The following is a 20,993-nucleotide window of genomic DNA, read 5'->3' as shown; positions in this document are numbered from 1 at the left end:
CTCACCATTGCATTCAAAGGACCATCTTCTGCCATTTCAGACAACTCCAGCAGAACACCACCACTAAACACATCTTCCTCTCATTCTACTGTCTACATTTTGCAGGGATTGTTCGCACTTCACCACCTCCCTGCTCATCATCCAAGGGCCTAAACAGACTTTTCAGACAAAGCAGCATTCTACCTGCACCTTCTCCAAACATGTGTATTTTACTTGCTGCATCCAATATGGCCTACTCTACATTGGAGAAATCAAAAGCAGTCTGGGTGACCACTTTGCAGAATACCTCCAATCCATGTGCAAGCATGATCCTGACCTTCCCACAGCTGGCCATTTTAACACAGTGTCCTGCTCACACACCCACTTGTTTGTCCTTGGTGTGCTGCAGTATTCCAGTTAATCACTGCGCAGACTGGAGGAACAACATCTCATCTTCAGACTTGGCACTCTACAGCCTTCTGCACCTTAATATTGAGTTCAACACTTTCAAATTGTGAACCAACTCTCAGTCCTTCCCTTTCTATGAATTTTACTTGTTACATTCTTTGTCACCATGTCCTCTGTCCCCTCCCCCAGCCCCAGTGGGACTGTCTGTCCTTTCCAATCTGTCAATTGGACATACCATTGTTCTGCTGTTCTCATATTCTGATTGCTTAATTCTGAACCATCAGCATCTTGTCTCCACCAGCACATAAAACCGCACCATCCAGCTCCCAACTGTAGCATATATGCTGCTCCCCTCCACACTTCACTTCAACTCTGAAGAGCCATCTAGACTCTCAATGTTAGCTTGCTCTGTCTCTGCGTGGATGCTATTTACCCACTGTGATCTCCAGCATTTGTTGTTTTCAGTACAGATTTCAACATTTGCAGTAATTGCTTCTACTAAGTAGTGCGTAACTTTGAGACTTGATTCTTGACTGACTTGCGTTACTGAAAAATAATTGAAAAGTTGATAGAAAAATTAGAGGCATGGATGAACTGAATGTTACCAAAGGTAGGAGCAAATACTAGGTGGTGGCAGTTAAAAGAAACATTCATGATTTCTCATGACGTCAGAGCATAAGACTTGAGGGTATAAAAGTCCCGTACTCCATCATGCCTTGGATCACTTGAAGCTTCATGCTGTATTAGAAATATGCTCCTCTAAACTAGTTTAATGTTAGCCCAGAGACTTGTACATCGGATTAATGTAAGTAAGGGATCAAAGGGTATGGGGCGAAAGCAGGAACAAGATACTGAGTTGGATGATCAGCCATGATCATATGTAGTGGCTTTAATGGCCCACTCCCTTTTGATCAGGAAAATCCTTCATTCACTCTGTCTAATCCTGCTAGAATTTGAGGTTGTAGACTTGCTTGTTGAGCTGGTGTCACTCTGCTAGGTAACATTGTCAGCGCGCTTCAGGTGAAGCGTTTGTGTTCTGTCTCGCTTGTTATTTATATGCTTTGGTTTGTTGGAGTGATTGGCATTACTTCCAGATCTGTTTTTCAGTGGCTTGTATGTTGGTTCCAGTACTAGACCCCTAGGTATCAGGGTAGACCACAAACCAACAATCACCCTGTGACAGCTACTGACAAACATAAAGGATCCCATACTCACAACCAATAAAACTAACATAATATACAAAATACCAAGCAACTACTACGAGAAATATTACATAGGCCAAACTGGAAGACAACTGGCGATAAGGATACACAAACACCAAGTAGCTACCAAGAGACACGACCAATTCTCACTGGTCTCAATACACACAGACAAAGAAGGACACAAATTCGACTGGGACAACATATCCATAATAGCACGAGCCAAACAGAGACATGCCAGGGAATTCCTGGAGGCCTGGCATTCCAACTGGAACTCCATCAACAAATGCATTGAACTGGCCCCAGCATACAAGCCACTGAACAACAGAACTGGAAGTAATGCCAATCACCCTAGCAAATCGAGGTATATAACTAACGAGCGTGCCAGAACACCAATGCTTCACCGGAGGTGCACTGACGATGTTACCTAGCAGGGTGATGAAATGTCTACAACCAAACGCACTGAGTCAGCAAGCAAGTCTACAACCTCAACTGCAACCCGAGCTACAAATCTTCTCAAACTGCTAGAATTTTATAGGTTTGAGATTCCCCACCCTTCCTTGTTTGTCTAAACTCCAGTGATTATAGTCATAAGTGACCCAGTCTCTCCTCTTTCTGCTGTCTTGCCATCTCAGGAGTTAGTCTGGTAAAATTTTGCTGCATTCCCTTCATAACCAGAATACCAACCCTGTGATAAGGAGACAAAAACTGCACATCATACTTGAGGTGAGGTTTCGCCAAGGCCTGGTAAAATTGCAGCAAGACATCCCTGCTCCAACTTTCGTGGTCTTGCTATGAAGGCTGACACAGCATTTACTGACTTTTGCAATCTGCTGCACCTGAATATGTACAGTTGCTGAAAGTAAAGCAATTTCACCTCTGACTTTCCCAATATATTGTCATTTAGACAGTCTGTCTTGCTGTGTTTGTTGCTAAAAGTGGATAACCTCACCTTTATCCACACACTTCTGCCATGTATTGACCCACTTGGACTTGTCCAAATTACACTGGAGCATCTCTACATCTTCCTGTCAGCTCACCTTCCCACCTAGCTTTGTATTGTTTGCAAACTGAACAATAATCCAGAAACAAGCTTTCTTTTAAAAAAAAGTCTGTAATTTATAATTAAGTCTAACATCTTGGATTGAAGCTATGGCCATCATTGCCTTCAAAGGTAACAAAGTGTGGAGCTGGATGAACACAGCAGGCCAAGCAGCATCTCAGGAGCACAAAAGCTGATGTTTCGGGCTGAGACCCTTCTGATGAAGGTCTAGGCCCGAAACATCAGCTTTTGTGCTCCTGAAATGCTGTTTGGCCTGCTGTGTTCATCCAGCTCCACACTTTGTTATCTCAGATTCTCCAGCATCTGCAGTTCCCATTGTCTCTGATTGCTTTCAAAGGGGCTGCTCTGGGTGTGACTGGTATGACAGTAATCAGGTGGATCTCTAATCAATTTTGCTCTTAATGCAGTTAGCCCACAATGTCTTCTCAAAGACAAATCGGGATAGGCAATTAATGTTGACCGTGCCAACAATGTCCAGTGTGTGAAAGAATATTTTTAAAGCATTCCTCTTTGACATTTTTTAAATTTGAAATTGTACTTGTTCTGAATAGTTACAAGTTTATTGCAATGAAGAGATGGCTTTTAAAATTTTTTGTCCAGTTGTCAAGTCTTTCAGAACTGTATTGAAAAAAGTTTTCTTTTGGATACTTTTTTTTTCCAGTGGAATGAATTAACCAAGCTTTTTAGGGCAGGAATGCCATTGAAAAAACATAGAATGCACTTGAAAAAATATAATAACTGTTTCATGGCTTCTGAAGCAGTGGATTGGTTACATGAACTCCTGAGAAGTAACAGTAATTTTGGGCCAGAAGTAACTAGACAACAGACTCTACAACTATTGAGGAAGTTTTTGAAGAATCACGTAATTGAGGATATGAAAGGAAGATGGGGAGCAGAGAACCTTGATGATAATAGTCAGCTCTACAGGTAAGAAAAGAGATGGAGGACTTTGCATTTACAAATTCCTTAACTATTTCTTGGGATATCCTGAAGTGGTTCATAATTGTGTATTTCAATACTGTACAATTATTGGTGCATAAGCAATTGCAACAGCTATTTTGTATCTGGCAAAATCATACAAATTATATTATTCAGTATCTAAGCATTCATTTATAATGTACATTTTTGTGGTTCAATTTTTATTGTCTGATATGTTGATCAAAAGTAGACAGCCAAAGTCTTATATTCTGTGGGAAATACAGGTAGTACTATACCATAGCAAAGATTATCAAGTCTTCTGAGAATTTATTTCATTTTTACCTTGATTGTGACCAAAAACACACACATTAATCTGGAGTTCTTTCTTCATCTTTGTTCCTATCTCCCCTTTATACACCACCTACCTCCTTACACTCCAATTTGTCTCACAGGGACATGTCTTTAGTTTTGAATATTATGAAATCAAACCTCATATTCATTCAACCATAAGTACATTTCCACAGGTTCTGAAATAGCAAGATCTGGACAATATCCAGACTTAGGTTGACAAATGGCAAGTAGCATTGGTGCCCCACAAATCCTAGGTCATGACCATCTCAATAAGAGACAATCTAGGCCCTGCACTTGACATTTCAATGGTGTTAAATCACTGAATCCCCGCTGAATAATATCCTGGGGGCTACCATTGACTAAAAATTCAAGTGGACTTGCCATATAAAGACAGTGGCTACAGGAGAAGGTCAGAGGCAATTGTAGTGTCCCTGCCTTTAAGACAGGAGGCTTAGGTTCAAATACCAAATGCTCCAGAAGTGTGTAACAACACTTCTGAACAGGTTGATTTGAAAAATAGAAACTAAAAAGGGTATACTGACATTGGACGCTTTTCAAACAAGATTCACAAAACTGATTCCTGAGATGAATAGTTTGACTTGTCAATAACAGTTAAATAAATTTAGCCGTTATTTTTAAGAGTTTAGATGAGTGAAAGGTGATCATATTGTAAAATACTAAATTCTGAGAAGTTGACAAAGTTAGATGTTGAGAAGATGGTTCCACCAGTGGAGGGATCTCAAGCTAGGTGAAATACGTGGAGAATAACATGGCACTGACTTTAAAACTGTAATGCCATAGAATGTCCTTTCCCAGAGGTTAGTGAATGCCTGCAATTTTTTTTTATCACAGAGGGATGGGAAGGCTAGAAAGTATCTCAAAAGGAACTTGATAGCGGTCAACTCCCTGACATTTCAAAAATCTATGATGAGCTGGCATGAAACCGGAGTTGATGCCTGAACCAGATTAGCAACAATCTTGTTGAATTTCAGGGCTGGCTTCAGAGGTTGAATTGCCTACTCCTCACATTTTGTATTTTCTTTGTTGTGAATTGTTGCTTTCATTGAGGCATGTATTAGACTCTTTTGACTTGTATTTTCTATTTTAATGTTGTAGTTTTCACAGCTAAAAGGTTTTGAATGCATTCTTTCACATTGTACTTGATTTCAGAGCAACTTCATGTATGTAATTTATTGCAAAATTGTGTTGATGTACTTTTTGAACAGATTTCCTACGACGTCCCCACTGAAAGTTGTTCCTAGTCATCCTCCGTTTCACAAAACAAAAGCTACAAGCGCAAGTACAAAGGTGAAAGGTGGCTTTTGTGAATTACCCAAGACAATGTCCAAGGAAAATGATATGCTTCAGTCACAGGTATCGGCTTTCTCGATCTCAAGTTTAATATTTTCAGTATATTTAATTGCTCAATTATTTTTACTTCCACGTATTTTGTCCTTTAGTAAAAGCACAACAGGTTGCTTTGTTGTCAAGTGAATTTTAAACTACACATTCTTGCCACTGGATGTTGCTAATACTCTTTTTATCATGTGGTGCTTCAGAAAATTTACTTGTGCGTTAATTGAAGGATACAGCCATCTGTAAATTTCACCGCACTATTTTGGATTTTCTAACTTTTCAATATAATTTGTACCCCAAAGCCTTTGAACAATATAATTTTATTTTGGATTGCAATTGATTCTACATAGGTGTGTCTGTAAATTGTCATAACTATTCCCTTGATTACTTAATAGACCCAAGCAATGTCAAAATGGTAAGGATGTATTTGCAGTCATGATGTGAAAAAGCTGGTTAAAATTTGGACTTGGTCACTTGTACGGTAAGAAAGAAGTGATTGCAATTTGACAGTGATTATGAATATCCTTGGCATGAAAAGTGCTGTATAGATGCAGCTTTTGTTGCAAAAGCTGTAGTTTATCGGTTATTACTGCCTCGCCTAAACGTGTGCTTGGAGATCAGGACAAGGCACAATGTCTAGTTTGAGATGGGGCATTTGCTTTGCCTGGACTCTGTTTCATCAATCATCAAAGTATGATTCTTTTTAATGAACTTTTCTTTACCACCTGACAATGCCTCTATTAAGAATGCTTAATTCTCCTCATCCCCACTCCATTTGATACTTGGAATGGTGATAGCTGTTCAGGAACCAACAATAAAGAATAACCTAGAGTGTAACATTTTAAAAGCTTTCTTCATACAGATACAAATTACAAACTAACTCTAAACCCAACAACTATGACTTCACTTTTTGTTCCTAAAAATCTAAGTACAAGCTAATAATTATATACAATTTAATGTATAGCTACGTAAAGCAATAGCAAGACACCAAGTGAAAATCTGGTCTGAGATTCAGAATAAATTGGCACAAAGTAAATTAGTCTCTTTGACTCATCGGTGAATCATACTTCTGGGGTCAATGGAGTTTGACAAACATGAAACCCATTTCCATACATGACCATCTCCAAAAATAAAACCATTGAGCTAATTTGATTACCAGAAAATGGAACTTCACACTCTGAACACTTTTCTTAAATTTTGTGTTTTGTATTCATTTATGAAATTTTGAGTGCCCACCCAAGCCAACATTCATTGCCTGTCCCTCGTTGTCCTGGAGAAATTGGTGACATGCTGCCCTGAATCACTGCTGTCCATGAAATCTAGGTACCTCCCAATGCGGTTAGGGTCAGGCTGATATGTGGCTTGGATGGGTACTTTCAATTTGTGTTGCACCAGTGTATCTGCTATCCTTAACCTTCTGGATGGTAGATGTCACTGATTTGGAAACTGCTGTTGGGGAAAAAAGACATGGTGAGTTCAAGTAGTATATCTGGTAAACCTCATGTTGCCATGGTATGACTGTTGGATGGGGTACCAGTGAAGTGGGCTAGGTGTGTTGAGCTTCAAGTATTGTCTGAACTGCATTCATCCAGACAACTGGAGATGATTCCATGTCACTCCTGACTTGTGTGTTGTGGATGGTGGTTAAGCATTGGAAATTGAGGAGGTGAATCAATCATCTTAAAATTCCTTGTTTCTGGCCTGGTCTTGTAGCTAGTGTTTATATATGACTTGTCCAGTTGTGTTTCTTATCAATGGTGACCACAGAATGTTTGTAATGGGAGTGATTTCAGTGACAGTAATGCCATTGATGGTCAAGAGATAATGCGTAGATTCTGTCCTGGAGATTGGCCCATTTGCCTCATGTGAATGTTATTTGCTACTTGTCAGTCCAAGCTTGGATATTGTCTAGGCCTTGCTGTATATGGTTACAGACGACTTCAGTATCTGAGGAGACATGAATGGTGCTGAGCATTGTGCAATCATCAGTAAACATCTGAGCTTGTTGGAGGAATGTTATTGAAGCAGTTTAATATGATTGGACCTACAATACAGAAAAGGTTGAGCGTAGGGTGGTCCGAAATAAAGTTTCAGGGAAGCAAGATGGCACCGGCAAGCAAGAAGTTGGTTTGAAGTGTGTCTACTTCAATGCCAGGAGCGTCCGGAATAAGGTGGGTGAACTTGCAGCATGGGGTAGTACCTGGGACTTTGTTGTGGCCATTTCAGAGACATGCATAGAGCAGGGACAGGAATGGTTGTTGCAGGTTCTGGGATTTAGATGTTTCAGTAAGAACAGAGAGGATGGTAAAAGGGGCGGAGGTGTGGCATTGTTGGTCAAGGACAGTATTACAGTTGCAGAAAGGATGTTTGGGGACTTGTCAACTGAGGTAGTATGGGCTGAGGTTAGAAACAGGAAAGGAGAGGTCACCCTGTTGGGAGTTTTCTATAGGCCTCCGAATAGTTCCAGAGATGTAGAAGTAAGGATAGCAAAGATGATTCTCGATAGGAGTGAGAGAGACAGGTTAGTTGTCATGGGGGACTTCAACTTTCCAAATATTGACTGGGAACACTATAGTTCGAGTACTACAGATGGATCAGTTTTTGTCCAGTGTGTGCAGGAGGACTTCCTGACACAGTATATAGACAGGCCAACAAGGGGCGAAGCCACATTAGATTTGGTACTGCGTAATGAGCCTGGCCAGGTGTTAGATTTGGAAGTAGGTGAGCACTTTGGTGATAGCGATCACAATTCTGTTATGTTTACTTTAGTGATGGAAAGGGATAGGTGTATACCACTGGGCAAGAGTTATAGCTGGGGGAAAGGCAATTACGATGAGATTAGGCAAGATTTAGGGAGCATAGGATGGAGAAGGAAACTGCAGGGGATGGGCACATTAGAAATGTGGAGCTTATTCAAGGAAAAGCTCCTGTGTGTCCTAGGTAAGTATGTACTTATCAGGCAGGGAGGAGGCTGTAGAGTGCGGGAGCCGTGGTTTATGAAGGAGGTGGAATCTCTGGTCAAGAGGAAGAAGAAGGCTTATGTTAGGATAGGATGTGAAGGCTCAGTTAGGGCGCTTGAAGAGCCAGGAGGAGACATGAGAAGTTGTTGGTGGATAGGATCGGGGTAAACCCTAAGGCTTTCTATAGGTATTTTAAGGAATAAAAGAATGGCCCTAATCTTACTTTTGTCAATCAAGGATAGCAGTGCTAAGTTGTGTGTGGAGTCAGATGAGATAGGGGAAGCGCTAAATGAATATTTTTCAACAGTATTCACTCTAGAAAACGACAATATTGTTGAGGAGAATACTGAGATACAGGCTACTAGACTAGGTGGGATTGAGGCTCACAAGGAAGAGGTATTAGAAATCCTTCAGAAGGTGAAGATAGATAAGTCGCCTGGGCCGGATGGGATTTATCCTCTGATCCTCTGGGAAGCCAGGGAGGAGATTGCCGAGCCTTTGGCATTGATCTTTAACTTATCATTGTCTACAGGAATAGTGCCAGACGATTGGAGGATAGCAAATGTGGTTCCCCTGTTCAAGAAGGGGAGTAGAGAGAACCCTGATAATTATAGACCAGTGAGCCTTACCTCAGTTGTTGGTAAAGTGTTGGAAAAGGTTATAAGGGATAGGATTTATAATCATCTAGAAAAGAATAAATTGATTAGGGATAGTCAGCACGGTTTTGTGAAGGGAAGGTTGTGCCTCACAAACCTTATTGAGTTCTTTGAGAAGGTGATCAAACGGGTAGATGAGCGTAAACCGGTTGATGTGGTGTACATGGATTTCAGCAAGGCGTTCGATAAGGTTCCCCACAGTAGGCTATTGTACAAAATGCGGAGGAATTTGGATCGTAGCAGTTTGGATCAGAAATTGGCTTGCTGAAAGAAGACAGAGGGTGGTGGTTGATGGGAAATGTTCATACTGGAGACCAGTTACTATTGGTGTACCGCAAAGGTCGGTGTTGGGTCCACTGCTGTTTGTCATTTTTATAAATGACCTGGATGAGGGCGTAGAAGGATGGGTTAGTAAATTTGCAGACGCCGCTAAGGTTGGTTGAGTTGTGGACAGTGACGAAGGATGCTGTAGGTTGCAGAGAGACATAGATAAGCTGCAGAGCTGGGCTGAGAGGTGGCAAATGGAGTTTAATGCAGACAAGTGTGAGGTGATGCACGTTGATAAGAGTAACCAGAAGGCAAAGTACAGGGCTAATGGTAAGATTCTTAGTAGTGTAGATGAGCAGAGATATCTCGGTGTCCATGTACACAGATCCTTGAAAGTTGCCACCCAGGTTGACAGGGCTATTAAGAACGTATACAGTGTTTTAGCTTTTATTAAAGAGGGATCGAGTTCTGGAACCAGGAGGTTATGGTGAAGCTGTACAAAACTCTGGTGCGGCCGCACTTGGAGTATTGTGTACAGTTCTGGTCACCGCATTATAAGAAGGATGTGGAAGCTTTGGAAAGGGTGCAGAGGAGATTTACTAGGATGTTGCCTGGTATGGAGGGAAGGTCTTACGAGGAAAGGCTGAGGGACTTGAGGCTGTTTTCATTAGAGAGAAGAAGGTTGAGAGGTGACTTAATTGAAATGTATAAAATAATCAGAGGGTCAGATAGGGTGGATAGGGAGAGCCTTTTTCCTAGGATGGTGACGGCGAGCATGAGGGGGCATAGCTTTAAATTGAGGGGTGAAAGATATAGGACAGATGTCGGAGGTAGTTTCTTTACTCAGAGTAGTAAGGGAATGGAACGCTTTGCCTGCAATGGTAGTAGATTCGCCAACTTTAGGTACATTTGAGTCGTCATTGGACAAGCATATGGACGTACTTGGAATAGTGTAGGTTAGATGGGCTTGAGATCGGTATGACAGGTCGGCACAACATTGAGGGCCGAAGGGCCTGTACTGTGCTGTAATGTTCTATGTTCTATGTACCTGTTTGTAAAATGTATCATTGGAAGACTGTTAGAATCCATTATTAAGAAAGTAATAGCCGAACATTTTGGAAAGCCAAAATTTAATTCATCAGAGTCTGAGTGTGTCTTATAAAGGGTCAGTCATGTTTGACAGTTCTCTGAAGCTGTAACATGGTTAATGGGGGTCTGAGATATTTAGAGCATTTGAACTTGCAGAAGGCATTTGACAGGATGCTGCATAAAAAAGTTAATAGTTAAGATCACAAAGCGCTAGGGGCCATTTATTTGCTTGAACTGAGGATTGGCTGACCAACAGAAAGCAGAGTGTCAGGATGAATGTTTTTTTCCTGATTGGCAAGATATCACTAGTGGGTGCCACAGGGCTAAGTCCTTGGGATGCCAACTCGTTACAGTCTATATTAATGACTTGGTTGTGAGGATTGAAAGTATTATAGCCAAATTTGTAGATAAAATTAAAATAGGTGGGAGAGTAAGTTGTGATAAAGAATTAAGAAATTTTCAAATGGCTGAAGTGAATGGGCCAAAGTTTAGCAGATAAATTTTCATGTGGATAAGTGCAAGGACATTGATTTTTAGCTAGAGGAACAGAAAGGCCACTTACTATGTTGCAGAGGTATCTGGGTGTTCTCAAACATGAATTGCTGAAAACTGGCATGCAGGTATGGCAGGTAATAAGGAAGGCAAATGGAATTTGGCATTTTATTTAGGAATAGAGTACAAGTGTAGGGAAGAGTTGCTCCAATTATTCAAGGCGTTGATGAGAATATATCTGGAATATTGCTTACAATTTTGGCCTCCTTACCTGAGAATGGATGTAAATGTATTAGAGCAATTCATAGGCGGTTCACCCAGATTGATTACGAGGATGAGGAGTTTCTCTTGTAGAGAGATTGATCATTTTAGGCTTCTACTTTCTGGAGTTTAGAAGAATGAGTGATTATAATTTAGGTATATAGATGCTAATAGGGATTGACAAAGCAATTATCGAAAGGATGTTTCCTCGTTTGGGGCGATCCAGAGTGAGAGGATTACTTGTAGTCTAAGGGTTCGCAGATTGTAAAACATGAAAAAAAATTTTTCTTTCAAAGGTCAATAAATTTGTGGAATTCAGTACTCCAGAGTATGGTCAATGCTGGAACATTGAGTCAATTTAAGGAGGATATAAACAGATTTTTTTAAGTTAGTAATGGGGTTGAAGAGATACAGCAGACATGAAAGTGGAGTTTAGGCCAAGATGAGATCCAGCATGATTGTATCAAATGTCAGGGCAGACTCAAAGTGCTGAATTATCTACTCCTGCTCCTAGTTCTTATTTTCTTTGTTCTCTTCAATGTATTTACATCCTTCCTATAATATGGTGCCCCAAAACTGTAAGCAATACTCTAGCTAAGGCCTATCAGATACATCATCACCTCCTTGCTTTTGAACGCTGTCCCTATTATTAAAGCAGAGGATACTCTATATATCTTTTCAACCTGTCTTGCCACCTTTAGCGATCTGCATACATACACCCAGACCTCTCTGCATTTGTGCACCCTATTTTATTTTTTTAAAGATTCCCTACAGTGTGGAAACAGGGCCTTCGGCCCAACAAGTCCACACCGCCCTTTGAAGCATCCCACCCAGACCCATTCCCCTATAACCCCCACACCCCTGAACACTATGGGCAATATAGCATGGCCGATCCACCTAACCTGCATATCTTTGGACTGTGGGAGGAAACTGGAGCACCCGGAGGAAACCCCCGCAGACACTGGGAGAATGTACAAACTCCACACAGACAGTCGCCTGAGGCTGGAATCGAACCTGGGTCCCCGGTGCTGTGAGACTGCAGTGCTAACCACTGAGCCACCATGCCGCCCATTATCTTGTCTCTCGATGTTCTTACCAAATGCATCAGCATACATCTTTCTACATTAAGCCTCCCTGGCTACCAAACCAATGTCAATGTCCTTTTGATTTCTATGCTGTCATTCTCATGGTTTACAATTCTTCCAATGTTTATGTCATCTGCAGACTTTGAGATTGTCCTCTGCATGCCAAGATTTGATCAATAATATGTATCACAAAAAGGTCAATGACGAGTGGTCTGAATCGTTTTATTCCTTTCTCAAACTCACTGTACTTTCTCAACAGTAATGATCCAAGTTTCTTGACAACTTTCAATTGACTTTGAATCTACTACCTTCTGAGGAAATCTGTTGTCCATATCTGTTATACCTGATAATGTAATATTCTGGATATTTATGTTACAATTATGCTCCTAATGAAGATATTTGGCTTAGGGACATAGCAGGGGTAAGCCATTCAGCCCCTTGAGCCTACTCTGTCACCCAGTGAGATCATGGCTGATCAGTGACCTAACTCTGTCTCTCGCCCATATCCCTTAATTTTTGTCAAGCATAAGTTATTAATCAGTTGCAACATGGAGACAGCCAAACCAAATCAGCCTGTCTGTGTGTATTCACAACTTGATAAAATTGAAACTAATAAATGTCCCCAATAGTTATTCCAATGTTCCTAACCATAACTTTTGAATAACCAATTCTGATTTTGTGAATGATTAATTCCAGACATTGGTTTTGTATTTCCTACAGAAGACTTAACAATATTAAATACACAATAACTTTAGCTGAGAAAAATTAAATGAAATAAGTAACGTATGTTCTTTAAACCTGAAACATTTGTTTTTAGCTCCCACACAAGATAGGCACACATACAGTTAAGCAATAATTAAAAGAAATAACAAAACTGATTAGATTACTTAAGTGGTTTTCAAACTGCATGGTTTCACAAGCATTAATGTGGACACCTTGGTCACTTCTGGAAATGTTGATTTAGTGTTACCTTTTCAGTACACTTGGATACAGATAGCAATACTAAGCTTCCTACTCTGAGTAGGGAAGCTGCTGTAGAAGATTTAGACAGGGAGCTTCCAAATATGCATGTTGTGTCAGCGGCTAAACTCATCTCCACAGAAAACACAATTTAAAAAAAACACTTCAACGCTGGTTCCTGGCCCTGAGACACAGCCTTTTCCTCCGTTGCCATTCAACATCTGCCATCTGCTTCAGTATAGGGTTTCTTCAAGATTGCCAGAATCAGTTCTTAGGAGTGACCTTGTTAATTGCCAGCTTCTAGCATCTGTTTAAGCAAATGCTCTTCCCAGTGTTGGAACTCTTTAATCAAGAATCATGTACCGTTAACCTCTAAGCCTGGTCTCGCAAACAAAGGCTTGCTTGGTATGTTCTTTTCTTTTTACTGTAAGTTGTCCCAAATTCCATGAGTCACTTACAGTTCTCAATTCCCTGTTCACAATTCAAAATTAAAATTGATGAAATAATAAAAATAGAAGCAGTGAAAAATCAGTGAGGACTGTGTGTGCGCATATGAGAGATTATCTTTCCTAAATGTCTCAGATTTAGGGCAAGACCAATATCCTTCAATTCAAAAGCCCCAAACAGTGGAAGTTGTTTACCTTTTTGCTTTTTTTATCCTTTTGACACATGGAAATAAAACACAGAACTGTGGATGCTAGAAATCTGAAACAGAAATGAAAATTGCTAGAAAAGTAAGCAGGACTGACACTTTCTGCAGAGAGAAAGCAGAGTTAACATTTCAGGTTCAGTGACTCTTCTACAGAACTGATAGTAGCTAGGAAATGGTATATATGCTGAAGACAGTCGGGTGGAGAAAGTGTGATTATCAGATGGACACAACTCCCAAAGGGAGTGAAAGACAGTGAAGCTGACAAAGGGATGAATAATGGTTAGGTAGGGAAGTAAGAAAATCTGATAATGGGGAATGTTAGGTGACAATAAATGGGCTGTTTTCACCACAGCCCATGTCCTGACAGGACCTGGGGTGTGGAGAGTGGGTGTAGGACGTGGAAAAAGATGTTCCAAAAGGAATTGAACTCTACCAAGTCCTGAAGGCTGCTGGATCCCCAGGCAGAAAATGAATTGCTGTTCTTCCAGCTTGAGCTGAACCGCTCAGGAGCATTGCAGCAGACTGAGACAAACGTTGGTATGGGAACATGGTATTGTGTTGGTGTGAAAGGAAGTCAGAAGTTTGGGGTAATGTTTATGGACAGAATTTAGGAATTCTGCAAAACAATCACCCAGTCTGTATTTTGTCTCAATCATGCAGAGAAAACGAATTGTGAGCAGCAAGTACAAGAGATTAAGTTGACGGAAGTGCAGGTTCCTGTTTTGTTTCTGTTGGCATGTAATTTGCTTAGCAGTGAACAATAGTACGCGAACTTATAATCTTAACAAAATATAGCAAAGCTCAAGGCTTAAAATTATCCTATTATGAGCCCATTGTATTGAATGTACTTGTCAATATCGTAATGAAAGGCACTGAGGATGATCTGAACATCTAGTGCATCAGAATGAGAGATATTAATGTTGATTGATAAACACTTCCCATTTCAAGCATCTATTGGGCATTTCAAACAGTATCTTGTCAAGACAATACAATCTAGTATGGAGTAACTTCACCATCTTGCTTAACGATGGTAGTTATCCTTTGGAAATGTATAATTGGTACTGAGTTAAATATAGTCTTGTTCTGTAGCCTAGTGCCTTAAAGTGGATTGAGATTCACTCATTTCGCATCAGATCTTCAAAATAGTTAGATTAACAAATCTGAAAGGCCACTGAACCCAAAATGCTGCCAGATCTGCTGACTTTTTCCAGCAATTTCTTTCTGTTAGATGTAACAGATGTTTGACAATAGTTTGATTTGAACACAAGGCTGATATGCTGACAGTCTATTTTTAGGATGAATGCACACCCTTGAAATCTAGATGAACCAGCTTAATTATAATTACTGAAGTCACAAGTGCAACATTATGACTTGTGCAATTTAAGACAGGATTGCCAAACTGGTATGAGAATTTGCCCTATTTGTTAATATATGCCAGTATCTGGGACTTGAATTCTACACTTTCGATACTTCATTGAAAGTGGTAAAGGTTATTTTTCATCTTTATCCTTTTGACAGCAAAATTCCAATACAAAGTCTAGCTGTAAGATTGACATGGTCCTCTTGGCTTGGATTTTATCTTTGTACTTAACCTATATGTAGGATACAAAACTAGAGTGGATTTGCAGTCAAAATGGGGAAACTGAGGAGACAGGGGCTCTTTGATCTTCCAAACATCATTGTTGATAGCCATGAAGGGAAGTAGATGTGACTCTTTATCAAAACTACTTGCATGAGGATCTTTCTTCATACTTGTAAAGATGGAGCACACTTATCCAAGTCCCATTTTAACAGGTCATGACAATTTTGTTTTCATTTGTAGCATTGGCTTAGAGATCTTAAACCTAACAATAAATTTCCTGATTATCAGACTGCTGGCTGACCCCTCAATTAATCCACCTGTACAACTTCTGATAGTTCACTCGATTCACCTTGAGTATGGTGATGTTTGATGGATGACAATATGTTTTTGCATCAGACTGGCCAAACTGAATTTAATAAATTACAGTAGGCCTTGGTATAGTAGCTAATAATGGAGACCCCAGAAGATAGTCTGAGTGAGACTGTGCGTTCTTGGTGAGTCAGCCAGGCTTGGGATTGAGGGGATGGAGGAGTGTATGATGGGAGGGAACAATCAATATGGTTGGGAGGGGAGGCTGTGCCTTCCACAATGTACTTTTTGCCAAAAGGGGTGTTCTCTGGATATCTTAGTGCTGTTAAATCAGGAGAGTAACCAGAGCTGTTGGTTACACCTTGACACACCACGTGTCTTACTCCCTCACGCTTGTCTCCACCGTACTCCCCGACTCTTGACCTGTGCCATAGTAAAATAGCAGTGATGGTGCAAGGAAATCTTTGGATTCGTGCTGGGAACCACTGACCTCTACCTCCCCAATCCTGATTTAATTGGAAGCAGTTGGAAAGTAATGGGCTCTCTGTCCAATCACCGCTACTCCTGTGACAATTTTTAAAATGCCCCTCCTACCTAACCCTAGGCAATGAATTGCGCCCAGAGCATGTATGTTGAAAATTGCTTGCTAAGGTATTCAGTAAGCCATGCAAGACCATTTTCGTATCAAATAAATGTTTATACAAATTGGTTGCAGACCTCGGCAAAATAATTGTTTCCCATTTGCCCAAATAGCTGAGCTATCTAAAGTGGCTATTGCACCTCTACACTTTCTTGAGTACACAAAGTCAGCTCTCTACATTTTTGTAGGGTTCAAATAAGTAGACCATCATTTGGCCTGTATTTTTCAGCGCTAGCATTCCTTAGATAGAAACTGTTTCAAACGTTTTGATGAAATTATAAGTTAATTTCATTTTCTGTCAAATTTTGTGTTTCTCACAAGGTGAATGCAGAAGAAACAGATAAAAAGATGCCAGGAATCATTGCTGAAGAACCAATAATACATGTCAGACAAGTTACACAAACTGACATTGAAGAAATTTGGAGAGAAATTGCACTTAACCAGTAAGTGATCTTATTCTTGAAAAAGCAAATATAAGTACAATGACAGTGAACTGCTGAAGAGATGGATGGCTTTCAACATCCCAGATGTCATGATTGTCCTCTGTTCCTCATTGGCTTAATCTCAATACCCCGCAGATTTCCCACCAACTACTCATGCTTGAACTTTATACTCCGAGGTCTCCTGTCAATAATAATTGTCCCTCACATCTAAATCTTCTTTTCTTAAAAAAGAAACTACACAACTCCTATCCAACTTCGCTATTTTTCTTCTTTTCTGTTGCAAGTTGTTCTCTCCTCTTCTCCCATCCCACCCCAACAACACATCTCTTTTAAGGAAGAGAAACATTAAATGTTTATCTGGAATGGACGAATTCCAGCTGGTCAAGTTTCACCATCTTCCCAATCTTGACTTAACTGGATCAGATGTAATTTATGTTCTCACTGGAATATTTTTCAATAAATGTATCCTTTCATCTGAGTGTTAAGCATCCAAAGTTTGCAGCTTTAGTCTAACTTTGCTATTGATTTTCATACATGCACTTGCCAATTCTTTTGAATTGGGTCTCATTCCATCCAAAAGACCATTCCACATCTATTCTTCAAACTTTACAAAAGTGCCTTTTGATTTCCGTGCAAAATTTTACCAATTTCATTTTCTATATTACTTTATTTTCTTTCAATAATTAAAGATATATTCAAGGTACGTTTTCTGCAATTTTCATGGGCATAACTGCACCATTATGTTTGTGACTTGCTAATGTGTACCTTCACACAATTGTTCAATTCTAAATTTCCAAAAGTTTGAGGCTTGAGGCAACCTTCCAATTGCCTTTTGGCCATACATAAGTTTTGACCTGTGATGACCTCAATGACTCTCATTATTCCTATTTTTTCATTATTGTTGTATTGCAAATTTTGGAGAGTTTTAGTTATTAAGCATTTGTTGTGGCAACTTGTGACGAAAACCAAAACGTATTAAAATGGAAAAAGAACTAGCTGGTATAATAATTGGAACTGGCAGAAAGCAAATAGATCTTAAGAGCAGACCACAGGCACTATCCTTAAATTTCTTTAATTCCCATGTGCAATACAAATGGGCAACTACAATGTAACATTTTGCACTGTATTCAAAAAATGTATTCCAAATTCATTTGTGATCCTGTGTTAGTAGGGCTGTTAGAGAAAGCTGTACAATACTGAATTTAGAGATGGGAAAACCCAACAAAGCTAAAAGGTTTTCATTTTAAATTTGAGTAGATGTAGTAATTTTGACCAGTTGTTAGTCAATTAAAACCAGAATATGATCAAACGAAATTTACTCTAGACAATTTTAACTTTTCTCTTGCTCGTTAGTAAAAGCACAAAAATAACAAATTACAGCCTGTTCTGATTTGACCATGAAATAGATTGAATTTGCTTTTGAATATTTGTTATTCTATATTGTGGTGTTTCATTTCAGCCTACAGAAGATCTTGGGTTTGCCTGCATTAAATGACGTACTTGATTTCTCCCAAGTTATCCCTCAGTACATTTTGTACAACGTACGTAATGTCAGTAAACATGGAATTGTAATATTACAAGACAAGTCAGGTGAGACCGCCTCTTGTGTTTCTGATAGTTTTGTGCAGTATTGCCAAATAGGAAGGTGGAGACAGGCTTCTCATTCCACGATGCATCTGTTTATAGGAAACCTTCTATTCTGCAATAATAAATTACTGGTCATTGGATGTGGTGGTTTGATTAATGTCTTAACTGTTATTGAAAGTATTGTACAGATGTTTATGCCAAATTTTAAACGACAAGAAAATGATCAATGTATAGAGATCGGAATATGCTCAATATTAACAGAACGTTTAGATTGCAAAAAATTCTAATTCTTTAGAGTAGAGATGCAGATACCAAAGAAGCACAAAGAGGTAAAGAGAATCTCGTCTTTCTGAAATTATTGCATGAAGGTTAGCAGTATTGAATGTCTATTTTAGTGAGTTATCCATTATATGGAAAAAAACAAGCAGGGTCAGATTTGTCTTCTCTGTCTGAGATCAAACTTGGTCTGAATGCTTCATAATGCAGGTTATGTGATAATTGCTCAGCAAGTTGAAATTTCTAATGGGCACTTTAGCTGACATCTGGAATTCTTGATCTTTCCAAGCTGACCTTGGATGCTTTGGAAGGCTGTGACTTACCTTGACAGTTAACCAGGACAGTTACAGGATGAAAACCTGCTCTAACACCTGGCTCACTACAAATTTTTTTTTTTTAGTTTTCTCCTCTTCTCTCCCTCCCTGAACTAAGTTAAGTTTGGTAATTTACAAATTTTGACAGCTTCATCGCACTTAATCATGGGTGGTTAATGGAAGTTAATCTAATAATTTTAAGTTTTCTGATGTGTCAACACTTTTTCTTAGAATTTCTTTCTCTAATGCTTTTCTTTCTTTGCAGCGGACCTGCCTCATTGGGTGCTATCTGCTATGAAATGTTTAGCAAACTGTAAGTTGTCAACATACAATGAAACAAAAGGTTAAGGGATTCAAATAAGTAGATTTTCAGGAGGTAGCTGATGTGGCTGTGTAGAGGAATGAAGGTATCAGTGCAGATTTTATATTGTATTGGAAAAGAAGTAAAGCATCTGCAAGACAACAAAGGAATAATAAGATCATGTCCCCAGTCAAAGTTGTTTATTCATTTAACCACTTAGTGCCTTCTTTCAGGGCTCAAACACCAGGGATCTTGGATAAAAGGAAGGTAGTTGATGTCTGCGTATCAGGCATGAACTGTTATGTAAGGAGAAATTGTAGTCCAAGATGCAATCAGACCTGATGATATGTACATATCTTCGCACTAGCCATCTATTACAAATAGATAAGCATGCATATGTAGTTTATTTATAGTTATAGTCTATGCGTGAGGTAAACCTAATCAATGGTAATGATTCAATTTTAGATAATTGTACCTCTTAGTTGGTCTATGTTAATTTTTTTTGAATCGAATGGCATAATTGCCTCTCTAATCCTGTGTTTTGGGCCTCTAGCACTTCGTTTTTAGATTCTCTGGAGTTCCTAGCTCCAGCTAAGTAATAACGGCCTTTTTAGCACGTTAAAGATCATTGACTGATCACTCTGTAGAGTGAAGGGTCAAAGGTAGTGGGGATTTCTATCAGACCTCAGAAATTCCTGCAATGGGTGTGGTGTGCAGATGCCTTGAGGACCAGGAGGGAGGTGGTAAGTGTGGCTGGAAAGAGGAGCAGAAATTGACAGCATGGATAAAATAGTGAAACAAGGAAAAGTTGTTTTCTGACAGAGCTTTGGAGTTTGCGGGAGACCAGTCTGATCCCACCTAACTCTTTGACAAGCTCCTAAAATTCAGTGATCCCCCAGGTTTGTGAAACTATGCAAGCAGAGAGTAGGGGCAAGATTGCATGCATTGAAAGTTGTACAGAGATTACTGCTCCCACCCCACACTGGAATTTCATGCTTCACACCACACCTCCAGTAGTCTAACTTCAGTTGACTATCTTTGTAACTCATCACGCTGTGTGTTCTCATAAGAAATTGAAATTAACTCTATGGGTAAAATAATTGATTTGAAATACAAGTGACTGTTATATTTTAAAAGAATAAAAGGTAGATTTGCAGACTTTAATCCCCTAAAAAAATCAAAGGTAAATCCATGACTGCTTTTTTATGGAAAGTAGAGTTGATTTGAATCAATTTGAATTAGTGTTACCTTCAATGTAGTCTAAATGCCTATTGGTGCAAAATATTGAAATTGTTGATTTATCTTATGAAACATCACAGGGAATCTTCTAGAGTTAGCTTTTGCTCTGTTATTTGTTGTAAATTTAGACATAAGCATATGTATCGGAAACTACAGTTCCATGCCCTCTGATGGAACAGCTGAACTGGAATGTCAGCGTAGGTTATATGCTCAAATCCTATAGCAAGGCTTCTATCCACCACTTGCTGAGTATGGTGATAATATCAATGAGACTTTTGACGTGAAATTTGTAACAATTTTAAAATTTTAGTTGGAAATTCTTTTGAATTTATCCTAGTTAGTCTCATACAGGTCCTGAGAGTTTGTTTGACCTTCATTATTGCTTCTCCTGTATTTTTGTTAATATTGATGACATTTTTCTTTTCAGGGCCCCGGAACAATGAACTGACCCAGCCAAGTTATCCTGGTTTTGAGCGAGATGTATTCAAAACTGTTGCAGACTACTTTGTAAATCTTCCTGAGCCTCTACTTACATTTGAATTTTATGAACTCTTTGTGAATATATTGGGTAGGTACATGGAAACAAGAATAATTGAAAGATTTTAA

At 39.4% G+C, this 20,993-nt stretch overlaps 1 protein-coding gene across 2 annotated transcripts in view; it reads left to right on the top strand.

Moving 5' to 3' along the window:
* Positions 1 to 20,993, top strand: part of LOC125456465 (DEP domain-containing protein 1A-like) — a 31,851-nt gene that overhangs the window by 748 nt on the left and 10,110 nt on the right. For both annotated transcript variants that reach the window (XM_048539585.2, XM_048539584.2), the window contains exons 2-7: positions 3,311 to 3,576; positions 5,145 to 5,292; positions 16,549 to 16,670; positions 18,130 to 18,260; positions 19,113 to 19,160; positions 20,815 to 20,955. In XM_048539585.2, coding sequence (XP_048395542.1) covers positions 3,311 to 3,576; positions 5,145 to 5,292; positions 16,549 to 16,670; positions 18,130 to 18,260; positions 19,113 to 19,160; positions 20,815 to 20,955 — 856 coding nt within the window. The remainder of the gene's footprint in view (positions 1 to 3,310; positions 3,577 to 5,144; positions 5,293 to 16,548; positions 16,671 to 18,129; positions 18,261 to 19,112; positions 19,161 to 20,814; positions 20,956 to 20,993) is intronic.

Source organism: Stegostoma tigrinum, chromosome 8 (assembly GCF_030684315.1).
Source record: "Stegostoma tigrinum isolate sSteTig4 chromosome 8, sSteTig4.hap1, whole genome shotgun sequence".
Lineage (NCBI taxonomy): Eukaryota > Metazoa > Chordata > Chondrichthyes > Orectolobiformes > Stegostomatidae > Stegostoma > Stegostoma tigrinum.
This window is presented reverse-complemented; position numbering and strand designations above follow the sequence as displayed.